This window comes from Hevea brasiliensis, chromosome 10 (genome assembly GCF_030052815.1).
Source record: "Hevea brasiliensis isolate MT/VB/25A 57/8 chromosome 10, ASM3005281v1, whole genome shotgun sequence".
NCBI lineage: Eukaryota > Viridiplantae > Streptophyta > Magnoliopsida > Malpighiales > Euphorbiaceae > Hevea > Hevea brasiliensis.
The window spans coordinates 28017754-28035612 of NC_079502.1; the positions used below are offsets into that span (position 1 = coordinate 28017754).

The 17859-nt window shown below is 32.4% G+C and overlaps 1 protein-coding gene across 3 annotated transcripts; it reads left to right on the top strand.

The window, feature by feature from the left end:
• The first annotated feature begins 1244 nt into the window (after positions 1-1244).
• LOC110654280 (uncharacterized) lies at positions 1245-5114 on the top strand. Of its 3 annotated transcripts, none has more exons than XM_021810211.2 (5): positions 1245-1406; positions 1883-2339; positions 2432-3707; positions 3827-3973; positions 4133-5114. In XM_021810211.2, exons 2-5 carry the CDS (start codon positions 2289-2291, stop codon positions 4753-4755), a joined length of 2097 nt encoding a protein of 698 aa, XP_021665903.2. In that variant the 5' UTR covers positions 1245-1406; positions 1883-2288; the 3' UTR covers positions 4756-5114. The 3 variants fall into 3 exon arrangements, with proteins under 3 accessions (XP_021665903.2, XP_021665905.2, XP_021665904.2); XM_021810213.2 differs by having other exon boundaries at positions 1248-1406; positions 1907-2339; XM_021810212.2 differs by lacking the exon at positions 1245-1406 and adding an exon at positions 1421-1493.
• The last annotated feature ends 12745 nt before the right edge of the window (positions 5115-17859 follow it).

Consider the following 17859-nt stretch of genomic DNA (forward strand, 5'->3'; position numbering starts at 1 on the left):
TTTATCATTTAATTAATATGAAATAAATTATAATAATTTATTTTTTTTTATAAAAATCAAAGATATTTCATTATTTAAAAATAAAATACAAAAGTGAAATATAAATTAACACATAATATTTTTACATAAATGAATTTATAAAAGAATAATATAAAAAATTTTTCAATAAAACATTTAATCGCAAAGATCAATTTTTAAAGAAAATGATCATTTAAAAAATAAAAATTAAGATAATGTTTAAATACTTATACTATATACAAATTTAATAAAAATTAACCTTTTGTATATCGAATTTAAATTTTATTTTTTTAATTTTTATTAAAATTATTTAATTTTTTATAATTTAATTATTAATATTTATAAAATATAACTATAATACTCTCATTGTAATACTTTTTTTTAATATTTATATAATCGATTTAAATTTTTAATTTTAATATTTATAATTTAAATATATCATTATTAAAAAAATAAAAAATAAAAAGAATTAAAAAAATATAAAATGTCATTATAATGATCAGTAAATAAATAATTCTAAAAATATTTAAATTTAATTAAATAAATATAGTTATATATTTTATAAATTTTAGCTATAATTATAGTATCAAGTTAAATTACTTTTATTTTAAATAATAACAATAATTATGATAATTGAATGATAATTAATATTATAATAAAAATAATTATTTTATTTTATTAATTAATTACATAGATTACAATGTATATTAATTTTAAAAATGTGAGATCACATATTAATAATTAATTTTTTTTAATTAATAGTCATTGATAACCTTTTAATATTATTATTATCTTTTATAATATTATTATTATTATTATTATTACTATTATTAAGGTAACATGTGATAAATAATATTTTTTATATAAAATTTATAAAAATGGTTATATAAATTATTATTAAATATTATATTTAATTATAAAAAAATTTATTTTTAAAAAATAAATTAAAAAAATAATATTTTTAAAAAATTTTAAAGAATTTAAATTATAAAAATTAAGTAAATAATATAAATAATAATAATAATAATTTAAAAAAATAAAAAAATTAAATAATAATTCATATAAAAAAATATTTATATAAAGTAACGCGTGATTAATTCTTCAAGAAAAATACTATATATATTTCCTTCTATTTTCTATTGTATAAAATGGGGGAAAAAAAAAAGGGAAAAAAATCAGAGCCGCTGGTTTTTGTCTTAAAAATGTCAAAGGTTAGCGTTTGAAGCGTAAATAAAACAAACTTAGGTTTAGACTTTGAAGCTTCACCACACGCCGTTACTTCAAAGTGAATAGAAAAACTATTTTTATTTTCATTTCTGGTGGCTGAAAAGCAACTACGAAACTTCTCTAATAGCTTAGAATCCTCGTCACAATCTGGCTAAAGAGAGGTAAGATAAATCTCCCTCGTCTTCTTTTTAATTATTTTTTGGGTTTTGTTTGCGATGCAATTCTGCAGCTATATGAATTTATTCTGGGTCAGATATTTTATATTTTGATTTTTTATGTAATTTGTTTAAAATTTTTATGGTTGTTTCTGGTTGCCGTGATCAATTCTTATTGTTAAATTGTTGAATGGCTGCGTGGTTTTTGTCGGTTGCTGAGAAGTGATTATAAAATTTTGATAATTATATTGGAATTTTAATTTTACTATAGGATTAGTTTGCTGTTCTAAATTTTGCAATTAAACTGGTTGATATTATCAATTTTCAATCTGTTTTCAATTTGAGTTAGCTGCTTCAGTGGCCTTCTATGTTTCCGTTTTCTGGCAACATTTTCATCAATGGTAGCTATATCATGCATATTTGTGGTATTCTTTGATTTTGGTTTCAGAAGAGATGACATTTTCTTATCCCTTGGTTCTCAGGCCAGCATCTTTTATGCATGACAGGGATTGCGTTTTCCTAATTGGCAAAGATTTTGGTTCACTCTGGCCGCTGCAACAAATTTTAAGTCTTCTCGCACCTCTAGATGGGTGTGGGGTGATAACGAGGGAGTGATATTGGTTTGTCTCTTGAGGAGATCAAGGTCATGTCATGTTTGGAGATTGTGTCGTATTTCAGAGGGCTTGTCTCTGGATTATGGCTAAGGTCACGTTTTGCTAGATCCCCAGAAGCTTGATGTTAGTTGACATTCTACATTAGTTAAGTTTGGTACTTGTTTCAGGCTTCTGAACAGAACATTGATGCTTAGAATAGAATAGTTGTTTACCCATAGAATTTTTATGTAGCACAAGAGTATAAGTGGATGTAACTCTTATCAGTGTTGTCAAAATGGTTAGGTTTTCGTGCTTCAATGCGCATATCCATTCCAACAAACCAAAGGTATGTGGTAGAATCACTAACAGTTGATATTAGTATCATTTTTCTTATGTTCCATGTCTTTTTATTCATTGGAGTTTTTCTTTCTCATTTAGAAACCCTTTGAAAATTCTGTTGAATCAATGCGTAAGACCTTACAAGACTCCTCCTCTCAAATTGAAGCCCCTATGGCACCACCTAAAGCTACCAGCTCAAATTCATTATTGCTCAAGGCGCAAGCAGATACTGAAATTAGTCGGAGCATCAAGAGTGTTACAAGTTCTGTGTTAGTTGAACGGGGCAGGAAATCAGAGGAAATTAAGGGCAAACTAAATATAGGAAATGACACACGAGTCCAGAAAGGTCTTATTAAGAAAAGTCAGTCTCTGGGAAGTGGATTATGCCATGAGGGAAGGATTCTGTGTGAAAATGACCCGGAGGACGACATAGATCAAGGATTTTCTAGTGATTCCCTTGATCAAAATGGGCTGTGTGGACCATACAGCACCAAGGATGCAGGAGTAAGCCCAAGCTGTCAGCAGGAAAATGTTCCACAATCAGAGACTGCCCAACTAGGTTCTGATATTGTCAATGCTAAATCCATCCATTCAATTGAAGATCCTCAACATTCAGAGGAGGGCCCTGAAAATTTTGAAACTCTGGTATCTGGTGAAGTTTGCAATGAATCTAGGAATCATATGCCTCACGCACCTCCAATGATTGTAAAATCATGCTCGTTGCCTACTATTTGCCCTTCCTCACCCTCTTCTGGTCAATATTCCTATAAATATTTAGCACCTCGTTCAAGATCTTGTGAGAACTTACATGCACTACACATGAGGTGGAAAGAGTTTTCATTTCGTGAAGTTGAAAAGCAGGCGATGCGAGAACATGAAAGAAATGATAATGATTCTAAAACTGAGAAAAATAATTTTGAAAATTCTCTTGATGATGTTTATGATTCTTACAATTATTCAGCTTCAGCAAAAGACTGGATTATACCAGTTACAGATGAGGTAAGCATGGCAACAATACTTCAAGGAAAATCCTCCAGTGGGGAGTTTGATGAATTGCCGAGCAAGGATTTTAAAATTAAGCGGATTGAGGAGTGGATCATTGATCTTCAACACTGCAGCCCATTGGAAGACAGAAATGATTTATCAGATTCTAATCCCCCAATGAATAGAGATTTCACTGTCATCAATGGTTTGAGTGGCACAAAGGCGGATGCTAAGGTGGTCACTCCTGGCATGGAAGCTGCTAAAAGATACATCTCTTCTTTGAGTGCTGCCGCTACCACAGCTCAGCTGTCAAATCATGGGCTGGCAGTGATCCCATTTCTTAGTGCATTTGTTAGCCTGAGGGTGCTTAATCTATCAGGAAATTCCATAGGTTTGCATCTCTAAGAGCATCTTTATCCTTTTTCCCTCTTGTCTTCTAGTGGAATGGTCTTAGGGGGGAAATAATATTAATAATATCTGTCCTAATGTTTGCTTCTGTACTCTTTCCAGTAAGAATAGCTGCTGGCGCCCTTCCTCGAGGACTTCATTTGTTGAATCTGTCAAAAAACAATATTTCCACTATTGAGGGTTTGCGTGAACTCACCCGACTCCGTGTGCTGGACTTGAGCTACAACCGGATATTAAGAATTGGGCATGGTATGTTATGAACTGTAACTTGATGGTTGTTACTTGTTAGCTTTTCTATATTTGTGTTCTTTTTTTATCCTTTATATTCCCAATTCTGTTGCATCCTAAATGTTGTTGATATTGATCCTTGTAACTTTTTTTTTGAACATTTCTTGTCTGTTTTAAAAGGTCTGGCTTCTTGTTCTTCCCTGAAAGAGTTGTACTTGGCTGGAAATAAAATAAGTGAGGTAGAGGGTCTCCACCGCCTATTAAAACTAACAGTACTGGATCTGCGTTTCAACAAAATCTCTACAGCCAAATGTCTGGGCCAACTTGCAGCCAACTACAATTCCTTGCAAGCCATTAGCTTGGAAGGAAATCCAGCACAGAAAAATGTTGGAGATGAACAACTCAAGAAATATCTGCAAGGCCTTCTTCCCCATCTTGTTTACTTCAACAGGCAGCCAATTAGAGTCAGCACATTAAAAGATGCTGCAGACCGATCAGTAAGGCTGGGCATCAATGCCCATCAGTTTGATCGTGGCCTAAAGTCAGATAACAAAGCTACACGGAAGAGTAGCCACGGACTAGCTGGCACCAGGCCAACATCTTCATCAATTCACGGTCGTAAAAGTCAAGCTGTAGTCTCACCGAAGCGGACCAGGGGTAGGCATGTTCGTCTGCCACCAACTGGGACTAAGGCAACAACCAATCTTCGGCATCATTATTTTGATATCAGTAACAAACTGAACTTTAGATCAGAGCTGTCAATGCACAGGAGTCGAAGTGAGGGAACTTTGAGAGTCCTGTGAGATCTGTTATGATTTCAAGAGTCTATTACGCTACTTGAAGTTTTTGGTTGTCCTGGTAGTAAATCTGTGGTCTCATTGAAACGTTCCTTCAAGTGCATCGAAAGCAATGATCAATCAATGTGATTATATTGCTCCATATACTCCTGCATTCTCATTTCACAGTAGTTGAGGAACTCTTGGAACTCAGATGATTTGTCATGCTTTTGGAGTCCTGTTTCTCCACCTGTTTGAGTTTGGTTGTGCGATTTTCTATCTCAGCATTATTATTTGTCTCTTGATCTACTGTGTTTGTGCTATGTGAACATGTTTATGTTTGATGTTGCTATTGATTCAATAACCAATTCGAACATTTTTGTTAATGTTGCACTTTGCATTTGAAATATTAAACTTTTGGCTTGGACCCTTTGTTCTCAATGGCATGTCAATTAAGCTGCAAAGTTGCTGTACTGCAGTTCCTCAGTGAATGCGAGATGCAATTAAGTGCAATCTTAACAGTGAGTTGGAGATACGATTTGTGGGATGTAATACGAGATGCAATTATATGCAAATTTTAGTTTGGATAAGAAAAGAGAAGCTGGTTAGGGGATATAGTGGAATGAGTTTTTGTCCTATTAGATTTCCGAGTAATAATGAGCTTGTAATTTGGAAATGGCTTTTGATGTTGAAAAGTTTGGCTCAGTGGAAGAAAATGATGGGTCAGTGTAGAGATTAGGTCCCTAAATATAAGGGCTTTGTAAGAGAAGCAGTTGGGAAAGATCCTTGACGAAGACCTTCGTTTTAGCAGGAGAACTTCACGACACCTTCAACGAACCATTGCTAATTGTCTCTGCATTCACCGTTTGGATGCTCTTGACAAATTCTTGAGCCTTCCAGCTGAAATTTTGAGATCCAAACAGCAGATCTTCTCCATCATTAAATATAGAATTTACTAAAAGACTGCAGGGTGGAAGGAGAAGCTCTTACCAAAAAGGGGTGGAGAGGTGTTGATTAAAGCTGTAGCATATGCAATTCCAGTATATGTGATGTCTTCAAGCTTCTGGGCACTCTGTCTCAAATCAGTGCCTTCGTTTCAAATTTCTGTTGGGTCAAGAACAAAATAAAAATAAGATCCACTAGATTGATTGGAAAAAACTGAGCCAAAGAGCAAAGGAGGGCTGAGTTACAAAGACCTGTAGTGTTTTAATATGACGTTACTAGCAAAGTAAGGGTGGCGCATTTTATCTAATCCCATTACTCTATTAACCCATGTACTTAAAGGAAAATATTTTCCTTTTTCATCCTTTTTGTAGGCATAGCTGGAAAGTTGGTTGTCTTGGGGTTGGCAAAGTAATATGCGGGAGAGGAGGATCTTGGAGAAAGGAATCCGCTGGCATGTGGGGAATAAAGAATCCATCTTACGTAAGCAAGATAATTGGATCCCTAAATCTTTTCCAGCACCTCCCCAGGTCAAAGATGGTCATAACTTGACAGTTGCATGGGTATCTCAGCTTACGGATCACAATTCAGCTTGTGGAACACTTACATTCTTAGGCTAATTTTCAAGAGGATGAAGTTGCTAACATTCTGGCTATGCCAATGGGTTTATTCTTTCAGGAAGATCGATTGGTGTGACACTTTAATAAGGGGGAGTTTATTTTTGTTAAATCAGGCTATCATGTGGCCCGTTAGTTGTCCCTCTTGACAAGCCCGATTGGATGCATTCTAGAAAAGCATATGAAAAATATCTCCCTAACAAGCTCTCAATTTTTCATTGAAGTATATTGCATGAGAAGCTTTTTGCAGGCGAGACTCTTCATAAATGTTTCCCACGTACTAGTACAGAATGTCACTGTTGTGGAGAATTGGAGACCTAAAAGCATTTATTATTTATGTGTCCTAGAGTTATGTCCATATGGATCATTTCTCTTTTGCGATTGAGGTCCTCCATGCTCACTAGCTCATTGTTAAGCGATTGCTGGTGAGAACTTATTTATCCTCTTTGGCAACATGAAGATAGTGCCTTGTATATTCAAATGGCTATCTTCATTATGTGGCGCATTTGAAAGAGTTGGAACAAACTCATCTTTGATCACCACCAACAAACCATTTAGAAAATGAGTAATTGACCGTACAAGGTTACTGTAGCATATAATATACCATAACAATGTTTTGTTTGAGTTAATTACCAAAATGGTGTGAATCTTGCTGATGTGGAAAGGGATTGCAGAAAACTATACCAAGAAGCTAGTCATACTAGCGTCCCAAAATTGGACGTGAATATAAGTAGGGGTGTGCAAACGGTCGGTTCGGTTTCGAACCGAACCGAACCGATAAAACCGAAAACCGAAAATAAAAAATTTTAAAAACCGAACCGAACCGATTGATAGGAGAAAATCGAACCGATAAATTTCGGTTCGGTTCGGTTTTAAACCGATCAAACCGAAATTTATAAAATTTCATATTTTTAACATTAAATCTAAATAATAAAAACAAAAAAAATTAGAAATCAAAACTCAAAAATCTTTAGGTTCGGTTCGATTTCCTTTGATTTCGGTTCGGTTCGATTCAATTTGATTCGATTTTTTTGATTTCCTATATATATTAATAATTTCGGTTCAGTTCGATTTTTTTGATTTTTTTATGAAAATAACCGAACCAAACCGATTTAACCGAAATTATCAAAATTATAAATCGAACCAAACCGATTAAATTTTAAAACCGAACCGATTGAACCGAATTAATCGGTTCGGTTCGATTTTTCAGTTTAAACCGAAAACTGCACACCCCTAAATATAAGTAGTGTGTATCATGGTTTTGTAGCGAATCTCTATGGCTCGTCACATCATGGACTGGGGACGACATTAATAATAGCATTAGGTCCTAAGGACGCCATTTATAATGGCATGCGAGCTTTGGCACTTATAGAATATCCCGTTACATCAGCATGCAGTGACGCGGGACGCTAATAATACTAGCATCCAGAGTTTATTTCAAAATTTCTCCCCCGGCAACATTCATTTATCCACACTAACCCTCGATGCTTTCATTAACAGTAGGAAAATATCTTCTCTCATCTTGGTGGAGCATCCTTCTCGTGGTCAACCAATTGGTGTGGAGCAGCCTTCTTGCTCGGTGGACCAGCAAGGAGAAAAGGAACTGCAGTGTGGACCAGCAAGGGAAAATGTGAAGTTTGTCTTTGGTTAAAAGAGCACAGTAGCAGTTTGAAGAGGTGATTTGTAGTGTGAACTGTTACAAGTACATATATTGCTTATTTAAAAAATTAAACATGTCATATGCTAGTATTTTTTGAGTGTTTAATGTGTTTATTGTTGTAGAAAGTTGATGATTTTTTTTTTAAGCATGCATGCATGTCTTAGGATGAAGTTTTTGTGATATTTTTAGAGTGTAGTGTAATATTTTCACGTACTAGAGGAAAAAATAATTATGTATTGTTAATATTTTCAAATGAATTTATTGTGTAATATTTATTTTGTTGTTTTAATATTTGACTAGGTTATAGGTAACCTAAAAATAATAGGGATTATTTTTCATATATATATATATATAGAGAGAGAGAGAGAGAGAGAGAGAGAGAGAGTATAATAGTGTTAAAATGAGTAAAAGTAATTGAAAAAAAAATTAATAGCAATTTGAGTTTTTAATAAATAATAGTAAAGAATGTAGAGAAAATATAATATAAATTTATAGCATTAAGATAACATTCCAAAAAAAAAAAATTATAAATCCAAATTATGAGCGAAAATAAATTTCATATTAAATAATATATAATTTTTGTATAACAAAATATAATAGTTGAATAAGTTGGATAGAAAAATTTAGTTTAACCGAAATAATAGTTTAAGTTTATAAAAATTAATAAAAGTTATAGAAAAAAGAAAAAAAAATAATAGTAAAGTGATTATGTAATATATTATGCGAAAGAATGTATAAAAAATATAATATAAATTTATATTATTAAGATAATATTTAAAAAATGAAAAAATTAGAAATATAAGAAATAGCTGAAAATAAATTTTATATTCATAAAATGTAATTTTTGTATTACAAAAATAATAGTTTAATAAGTTCAATACAAAAACTTACGTTAACCTAAAATAAAAGTTTAACTTTAGAAAAATTTGCAAAAGCTATATAAAAAAGAAAAAATTCATCCAAAATTGAGTTTATAATATATTATACTAAAGAATGTAGAAAAAACATAATATAAAATTATATTATTAAGATAACATCGTAAACAAAAATTAAAAAATTAGATATCACACCCTGCTCCTCCGTAAAATGTAACATGATCCCGTAGTACACCTAATAAATTACCGTACTTCGTCTACCGGTAACCCATTAAATATACTACAAGAGATATTAAAATAATTTTTATGAAATTAAATAGTGGTGGGAACATTGAATATTTCTTAAAAAGCTTTTAAGTAAAATTTTGGTCATAGATAAAATCATCGATTAAAATCTGGTGTTATAAAAATTTTTCAAAATTTCGGCAGAGTGCCGACTGTATTTTGAGAAAACAGTTCTTCAAACCTGAAAAGGAAAACACTCCCAATATGTTTTTTCAAAAACAACTCCAATAAACTTCATTTCATCTCACAATTCAATCTCAATAATCAAATCAATTCATTTTCAAACCAACCTCATCATAAAAGAAACATTTCATTGATTACAAGACTCAGAAATTAATATTACAAAACTATATAAGTAAATGAAATCTCAAATTTACATTACAATAATTTGCATTTAATTACATACCAAAATATTTTATAAGAGTTTTTATACAACTGCTCAAATAATTTACATACATATTATTGCATGCACATCAAACCTATGTACATGAGTATACCTATGATATACCTGGAGCTAATCTGAATGTGTCTTCAAGGCACAGCTACAGGAATTCTCACTCAGTTGCTCTATCCTTACTTTCACCTGCGACAGCATACAAAACTATCGCTGAGTGGTGAACTCAGTGGTGCACAACTATAACTTAAAACATAGTACAATATACCTTAGCAAAATTACAGCAAATAATTTGGAAATCTGGATACTCATCAAATTCCAAAAATCAAAATATTCATTGCCAATAATATAAATCATTTGTATAAAATGACTTTGATCACGAAATTCAATTTATCAAATCACAACTAAACATTTAAGGTAATTCCAACAATTTATGGAAACAAAGATTAATTCCAATAAAATCAATTATGCATAAATCCTATTTGAAATCGAAATTCTTCACTATTCAAAAACCATTCTTTATCTCACTAACTATGCAAGACTAATCCGCAAGGGCCATCTCCGGGGCGATTCTAACTCCCTATGGTCGGGGAGGTTGAATCGGGATTCTAACTCCTTATGGTGTCGAATCATCATGCACAGTACACAACACAATAATAAAACTTCCGAAAGGGCCATGAAAAACTTAGATCTAACCTCTAATAAGAGGAGAATCTAAGCCTGTGCACGTACCATGGTAATCAAAACAAAGCTAACTCCATTGTCTTTTCAACAAATGAGAGAGACGGGTAATAACCTAGTCAAGCATCTATAGTGAGATATAAAACAATATCATGAATCTCTTTGTCCTTTTTGTGAGCATAAATCACAACACAATTCAATTCAATGTCAATTCCAATATCCAATAATTTTTATGCTCATAATAATTCAAAACATATTTTATCACAAATTTTCAAAACTAATTTATTCAATCCACAACAATGCTCAATAATTGTTGAAATAGCATTTCACAAAGCTAAATTCATACATACTATAACAATTTCAATAATCATTGAATTAAATCCAATACTTGATAAACATAATACATAATGAAAATAGCGTTATTTAATCATATGAAATATTCAGAAAAAACTCGACTAAAAACTAGTTGTGCACAAACCTCTGATTTACTTCAATTCTTATTTTTCCTTTAAAGATCCCTTTTCAGTCTCTTTTTTAACTGAAACACATAATTTATAGTCTTTCAGTACCATATCTCACAATTAATCCAATAATTTATTTTATGCCCAATGTTAACTGTTCTATTGGACCAAGTTACAGTGGGAATTTGGCAAAATTCTCTTCATCAAATTGTTTCTTATTGTGTCTTCTTTAATTTCCTTTTTGAATCACTCCATTTGGAGTTATATAACTCAAGTTATGATCAATTAACTATAACTAGGTCAAATATGAACTTTGGTTTTCTTAATAGGCAGATTCGATACTGAATTTGACTAATTTATTTGGATAGTTTGTAGTAACATTTAGGCTTAGCATTCTTTATAGGATTTGTTGCCCTATGTCTTATAGTCATTTAGAATTTTATTGCAATTTTTTAAACTTTATAGAATTATTTATGGTCATACAATTAGCTTGAATTCAAATGTCCTATTTTAACATACTTCTATTTAGGTCAGTAACTTTGACCTTAAATTCTGGTCTTATACATTTACAATTTGAGGAAGTTGCCTAAAACAAAGTTTTAGGTCTCTTTCTTAACTTTCTAAATTGGTATGGCTCATTTAAATTGGACATTTCTGGTGGGAGATATGCTTATTTGAATTTTCTGGATTTTATGATCAAATGTGCCAATTTCATATTTATTATGCCAACTTAATCAAGTTAATTGACCTAGTTTCCTTGATTTTTGGGTTTTGGTCAAATTACCAATATTGTAGATCTATGTCTTATTGAAATTTTAGCACTGATTTCATGTCATTTGGAGCTCTATTGACCAAGTTATGGTCATTTTACTATTGCTGGTCAAGTTGTACTTATATTGCAAATTTTAGGTTATTTTTAGGTCAAAGTCAATTCGGCCAGTTTTTGTAACCCAACTTGGGCAATCAATTTGACTTGCTTAATGGCCTTTCTGGGCTTTGTGATCTTAACCAAAGTTGTAGTCCTATGTCTAATTTTCCAACGGTATAAATTTCAGGTCATTTGGACCTGTCTTGAGTGAGTTATGGCCAAAAGACTGACTACTGTGCATATGATCAAAATCTAGGTTCATTTTATAGGCAATCCAGATTTGGTCAATTTTATGGTCACTTTCCGGATAGAATTTCAACAATTTTTCTACATGAAAGTTGGCACATTTTATGCCTAGTTTTACCTCCAATTGGCCTCATACAAATTGGGGTCACAAATTTCCATTTAGAACCTAAAATGCATATTGTTTTCAATAAGCATAACCTACATTGTAACTTTGCACTTCTAATGGACATCATGTACTTTGCAATTTGGTCAATTGTCCAACAATAATTCAATACAACCAATATCCAGCCACAATATATTTGATCAATTATCCAGCAATTCCATCAATGTCCAAACAATTATAGGAGCGGAAGCATGAAAATTATTAGATTAGAACATTGAATTCAAAATTTTTCTTCTATGGTCCCATGCATCATGCAAGTTTCATTATATATCTAATTGATTTCAATGTTCAATTGCATATTAAAACCCTTTTAATATGTATTAGGATCTACATTTTCCATTTTAAAAAATTTTGAATTAACAAATTAATTCATTAGAACCCTAGATTAATACAAGAACATGTGCACTAACATTTTGACGCACTGTAGATGTGTTTAGTACCTTTGGGAAGCACCTAGGACCCAAAATGTTGTCCCTCTAGTTTGTCCACACCAAGATCACCAATGGCAGCCCCTTAAACAGCTTTTCAAACCTTGCCAACCAATTAGAAATTAGGGATTTGCCTTTAGGGATGTTGTAGATGTATATAGGACACTAGAAACAATTTCTAGTAATTTTAATTCAAGAGAATATGAGCAATTGTCTTTGAATTGATGAGAGAAGAAGAAGAAGAGAGGAAGAAGGCTCTATGGGTGGCGGCATCTTTGAGAGAAAATCAGAATCTTATTTTGTTCTTTTATTCTTTCCCTTTTATAATTAGGTCATCACTTAAAACCCTTGCCACATGTCATCACTTGATTGCATCTTAATTTTAATTGACCTAATCACATTAAGCCAAGTGTCAAAACTAGATTTAATCTTGACTTTGATCATTATGCATGATTTGAAGACAAATGGCAAGCTAATATGGTGCCATGTGTCACCATCTCATGTGCCACATGTCACCCTTGAAATGACCAAATTACCCTTGTGTTGTAATTTTGAGTTCTCAACCCAAAATAATTATATCTCTTTTTCTAATCAATTTATATCAAATATAAATTAATTAATTAATCTCTATTAATTAATTTCTCATAATTAAATTCATATTTAAACACTTTAAATAGAAATTTAACTTATACTATACATCCAATAACCTAGATTTGGTTTCAAGCTATGCTAGGGACTTTGCAATCTTATTGAAAACCAAACCTATTTAATTCATCAATTAAACTCTTTAATTAATTAATTAAATCATATTTAATTTGATGATTACTTGTGTATGTGTGTGACTCACTAGGCTCATCACTGATTGGCAATAAGATATGATATCAACTCTTAATATCATCAGAACTTTTTCTTACCATAAATGATTTCTCTAAATCATTTTAGGCACCTTATAGACCATGGTTAACACCTAACATAGCATGCCATGGCCATCCAATCAGTAATAAGGAATACCTTAAATGAACCTATAATTATATGTTACCATGCACTAGAATCTCTCTATTACAAAATCTCAATTTGAGCTGAACTCATGGTTTATGTCAAACCCCATTTGCTATGAATATTTTATTCTCTTTTAATTCTAATTCTTGATTAAAAAGATTTTCTCATCAGAAACTCTTTTCAATCTGTCTGTCCTGACCAGGAACTTGAAACATCAAGAACAATTAAATGAACGTAGGATTTTATCCCTATTTACTTAGGGTAATAGATTCCATCTTAATCAACACTTACCTCCATATATAACTAGTAGGAGCCAACACATGCCCATATACCCATACACAGTACAAGTATGAAAGCAGTATCAAATTCAATCCACCTATATACAAGATAACTGTGTTATCTCAGGTCTAAAGATTATATGCACTAATATGATTTATGACAATGCATTGACAAGAGTAAACTCCACGTGCTTGTCATAAGTGTCACTAGTTCGGCCTGCTTATCATGTATAAGTGCCTATCATGTTTGTTATATGGCATGAGACTCACCATTCCATCTTATTTATATCTCATATAAATACCTTGGGAACAAACATGAGTACAATCTTTCTGGATAAGTCATGTCCTGTGTGAAGTATCCTCGATTGTGAACCAATTTATGATACTTTGTGCTACAAATACTGTCACTCATATTCTTAACAACTTAAGAATAAAATTTCTAATAAAATATCAATGGACCTTTTCTATTACACATAAATATATTATTGTAAAAGGAAAAGTGAAATTGCCTTTTTATTAATAAAACATGTACAAGATACATACTAAATGATATGCTCTAGGGCATACTACTAACAATCTCCCATTAGCATTAGAGCTATTCATTACAATACCTTAAACCCATCTTCTCAAGATGTCGGTCTAACTAAGCTTGTGACATAGGCTTAGTGAATGGATCAACTGGATTTTAAGCTGATACTATTTTTTGCATGGCTACATTGCCTCGCCCAACTATCTCTCTGATAATGTGGTAGTGCCTTTCTATGTGTTTGGATTTCTGGTGAGACCGGGGTTCCTTAGCCTGTATGATTGCTCCATTATTATCACAGTAGAGTAGAACTGCTGACTCAATGGAAGGAACTACTGCAAGTTCTGTCATGAACTTCTTTATCTAAATAGCTTCCTTTGCAGCATCTGATACAACAATATACTCAGTCTCTGTAGTGGAATCTGCAATCGTACTCTGTTTGAAACTCTTCCAACTGACTACACCTCCATTACAAATGAACACATACCCAGAGGTAGACTTTCTATCATCGATATCTGATTGGAAATCAGAATCAGTATAACCATCCAATTGCAAGTCACTACCTCCATATATCAAGAATAAATCCTTGGTTCTTCTCAAGTACTTAAGGATATTTTTGACAGCTATCCAGTGTTCCAAACCTGTATTGGATTGAAACCTATTAGTTAAACTAACAGCATATGCGATATTCGGCCTAGTACATAACATTGCATACATCAAACTTCCAATAGCCAAAGCATATGGAATCCTGGCCATTTTATCTCTTTCTTCAGATGTCTTTGGAGACATCTTTTTAGAAAGGTGGATACCATGTCTCATTGGTAACAATCCTCTCTTGGAATCAAGCATGTTAAACTTCTTTAACACCTTTTCCAAGTATAGACTTTGAGATAAACCAATTATTCTTTTCTCTCTATCCTATAGATGCGAATCCCAAGAATATAGGTTGCCTCTCCTAAGTCTTTCATGGATAATGTATTTGACAACCATACCTTTACAGCTATCAACATACCTGTGTCATTACCCATCAACAAAATGTCATCCACATATAAGATAAGGAAAGTGACAGCACTATCACTAACCTTCTTATATACGCATGGTTCATCCTCATTTTTGATAAAACCAAATGACTTAATGACTTCATCAAAATGGATGTTTCAACTCCTCGAAACTTGTTTCAACCCATAAATGGATCGCTTTAGCTTGCACACTTTGGAACCATCTTAGGATTCAAAACCCCTAGGTTGTTCCATGAAAATGTTTTCTTCAATGTATCCATTGAGAAAAGCTGCTTTGACATCCATCTGCCAAATCTCATAATCATAGTATGCAACTATTGCTAATAGAATCCTAATTGATTTAAGCATGGCAACATGCGAGAAAGTCTCCTCATAGTCGATTCCTTGCCTTTGGTGAAACCCTTTCGCTACTAGCCTTGCTTTATAGGTCTCTACCTTTCCATCAGAACTAATTTTCTTCTTGAAAACCCATTTTTTCCCTATAGGTACAATACCTTCAGGTGGGTCAACAAGATCCCAAACTTGATTCTTATACATGGAATCAATCTCAGATTTCATAGCATCAATCCATTTTGAAGAGTCTATATCTGATATAGCTTCTTCATAGGTAAGTGGATTATCTCCATGATCTACTTCTTCATGAGTAAACAACTCTTGTTTTTCTTCATGAAGAAAACCATATCTCACTGGTGGGTGAGATATCCTAGTTGATCTTCTAGGAACAGCTGTAGATCTTTCATCAATAGGTGTAAGTTGACTAGATGGATCTATATCCATCTGATCTGTTGGTTGATTAGAATTCTCCAATTCTAACTCTATTTGCCTTCCTTTGCCTCCTTCTTGAACAAATTATTGTTCAAGAAATGTGGCATCTCTACTTACCACAACTTTTTGTGATGTAGGCAAATAAAAATAATATCCAAAACTATCTTTTGGATATTCAACAAATCGACCTTTTTCTGATATGGTTTTCAATTTATCAATGTTTAGCTTTTTGATATAAGCTGGACAACTCCAAATCTTAACATGCTTAAGACTTGGTTTTCTTCCATGCCATATCTCATAAGGTGTGAAAGATACTAATTTTGATAGAATCCTATTCAGAATATGCAAAGCTAATTCTAATACAAATCCCCACAAGGAGATTGGCATATCAGTATAGTTCATCATACTACGTACCATATCTAATAGGGTATGATTTCTCCTTTCAGATACACCATTCAGCTGTGGTGTTCCTGGAGGAGTCAGGTAGGAAACGATGCCATGCTCTTTCAAGTATTCATCAAATTTAGTACTCAAGTATTCACCTCCACGATCTGATCAAAGAGCTTTAATAATTTTTCCTGTTTGATTTTCTACTTCAGATTTAAATTCTTTGAACTTTTCAAAGGATTCATACTTTTATTTCATCAAAAACAAATACCCAAACCTTGATTTATCATCGGTAAAGGTAATAAAGTAATGAAAACCACCTTTAGCAATTTCTTTAAATGGACCACATACATCACTATGTATTACCTCCAAAATATTTTTAGCTCTTAGCCCTTGTCCAATAAAGGGTGATCTGGTTATTTTGCCCTGAAGGTAGGATTCACAAGTTGGAGTAGGTTCAGAACGCAATGAGGATAGAATCCCCATTTTCTCAAGTTTTGCAATCCTATCTTCTGCAACATGACATAATCTTAAGTGCCAAATATATTTTGAACTTGAGTTCATTTTCACCATGGCATTGCATTCTTTTAGATTGCTTGCATTCATTTTGTGTTTATCATTATTATCCAAATAATCAAGACCATCATGCATATAACCCGAGCCAACATATTTATTTCTAAAATAAATATTGCAAATATCATCTGTGAACTGAAATTCATAGCCATTTCTAGTCAAACTAGATATAGAAATGATATTCTTAAAAGCATCAGGTACATATAAGATATTATTCAAACACAAAACATGTCCAGACATGTAAAAAGATTTAGATCCTATGGCTAAAGCTTCAACAGTTATGCCATCGCCAATCCCGAATCTAACATCTCGAGAACGCAAGCTGCTATTGTTTGCTAGTTCCTAAATATCATAAGAAATGTGAGAACTGGCACCAGTATCTAAAACCCAAGCTATAGATGAACTATAAGTATCATCAACATCTAAATAACAAGATATAGACATACCTTCTGAATGTGTATATTTCTTGTGTTAGTAGTATGCCCTAGAGCATATCATTTAGTATGTATCTTGTACATGTTTTATTAATAAAAAGGCATTTTCACTTTTCCGTTTACATAATATATTTATGTGTAATAAAAAAGGTCCATTGATATTTTATTAGAAATTCTATTCTTAAGTTGTTAAGAATATGAGTGACAGTATTTCTAACACAAAGTATCGTAAATTGGTTCACAATCGAGGATACTTCACAATAAGGACATGACTTATCCAGAAAGATTGTAATCATGTTTGTTCCCAAGTTATTTATATGAGATGTAAATAAGATGGAATGGTGAGTCTCATGCCATATAACAAACATGATAGGCACTTATATATGATAAGTAGGTCGAACCAGTGACATTTATGACAAGTACATGGAGTTTACTCTTGTCAATGTATTGTCATAAATCATATCAGTGCATATAATCTTTAGACTTGAGATAGCACAGTTATCTTGTATATAGGTGGTTTGAGTTTGATA

Coding starts and splice junctions, on each gene's coding strand:
- LOC110654280 (XM_021810211.2), top strand. CDS start 2,289: ATGGTTAGGTTTTCGTGCTTCAATGCGCATATCCATTCCAACAAACCA. Junction 3,708..3,826: donor TCTATCAGGAAATTCCATAG/GTTTGCATCTCT, acceptor TACTCTTTCCAG/TAAGAATAGCTGCTGGCGCC. Junction 3,974..4,132: donor GATATTAAGAATTGGGCATG/GTATGTTATGAA, acceptor CTGTTTTAAAAG/GTCTGGCTTCTTGTTCTTCC.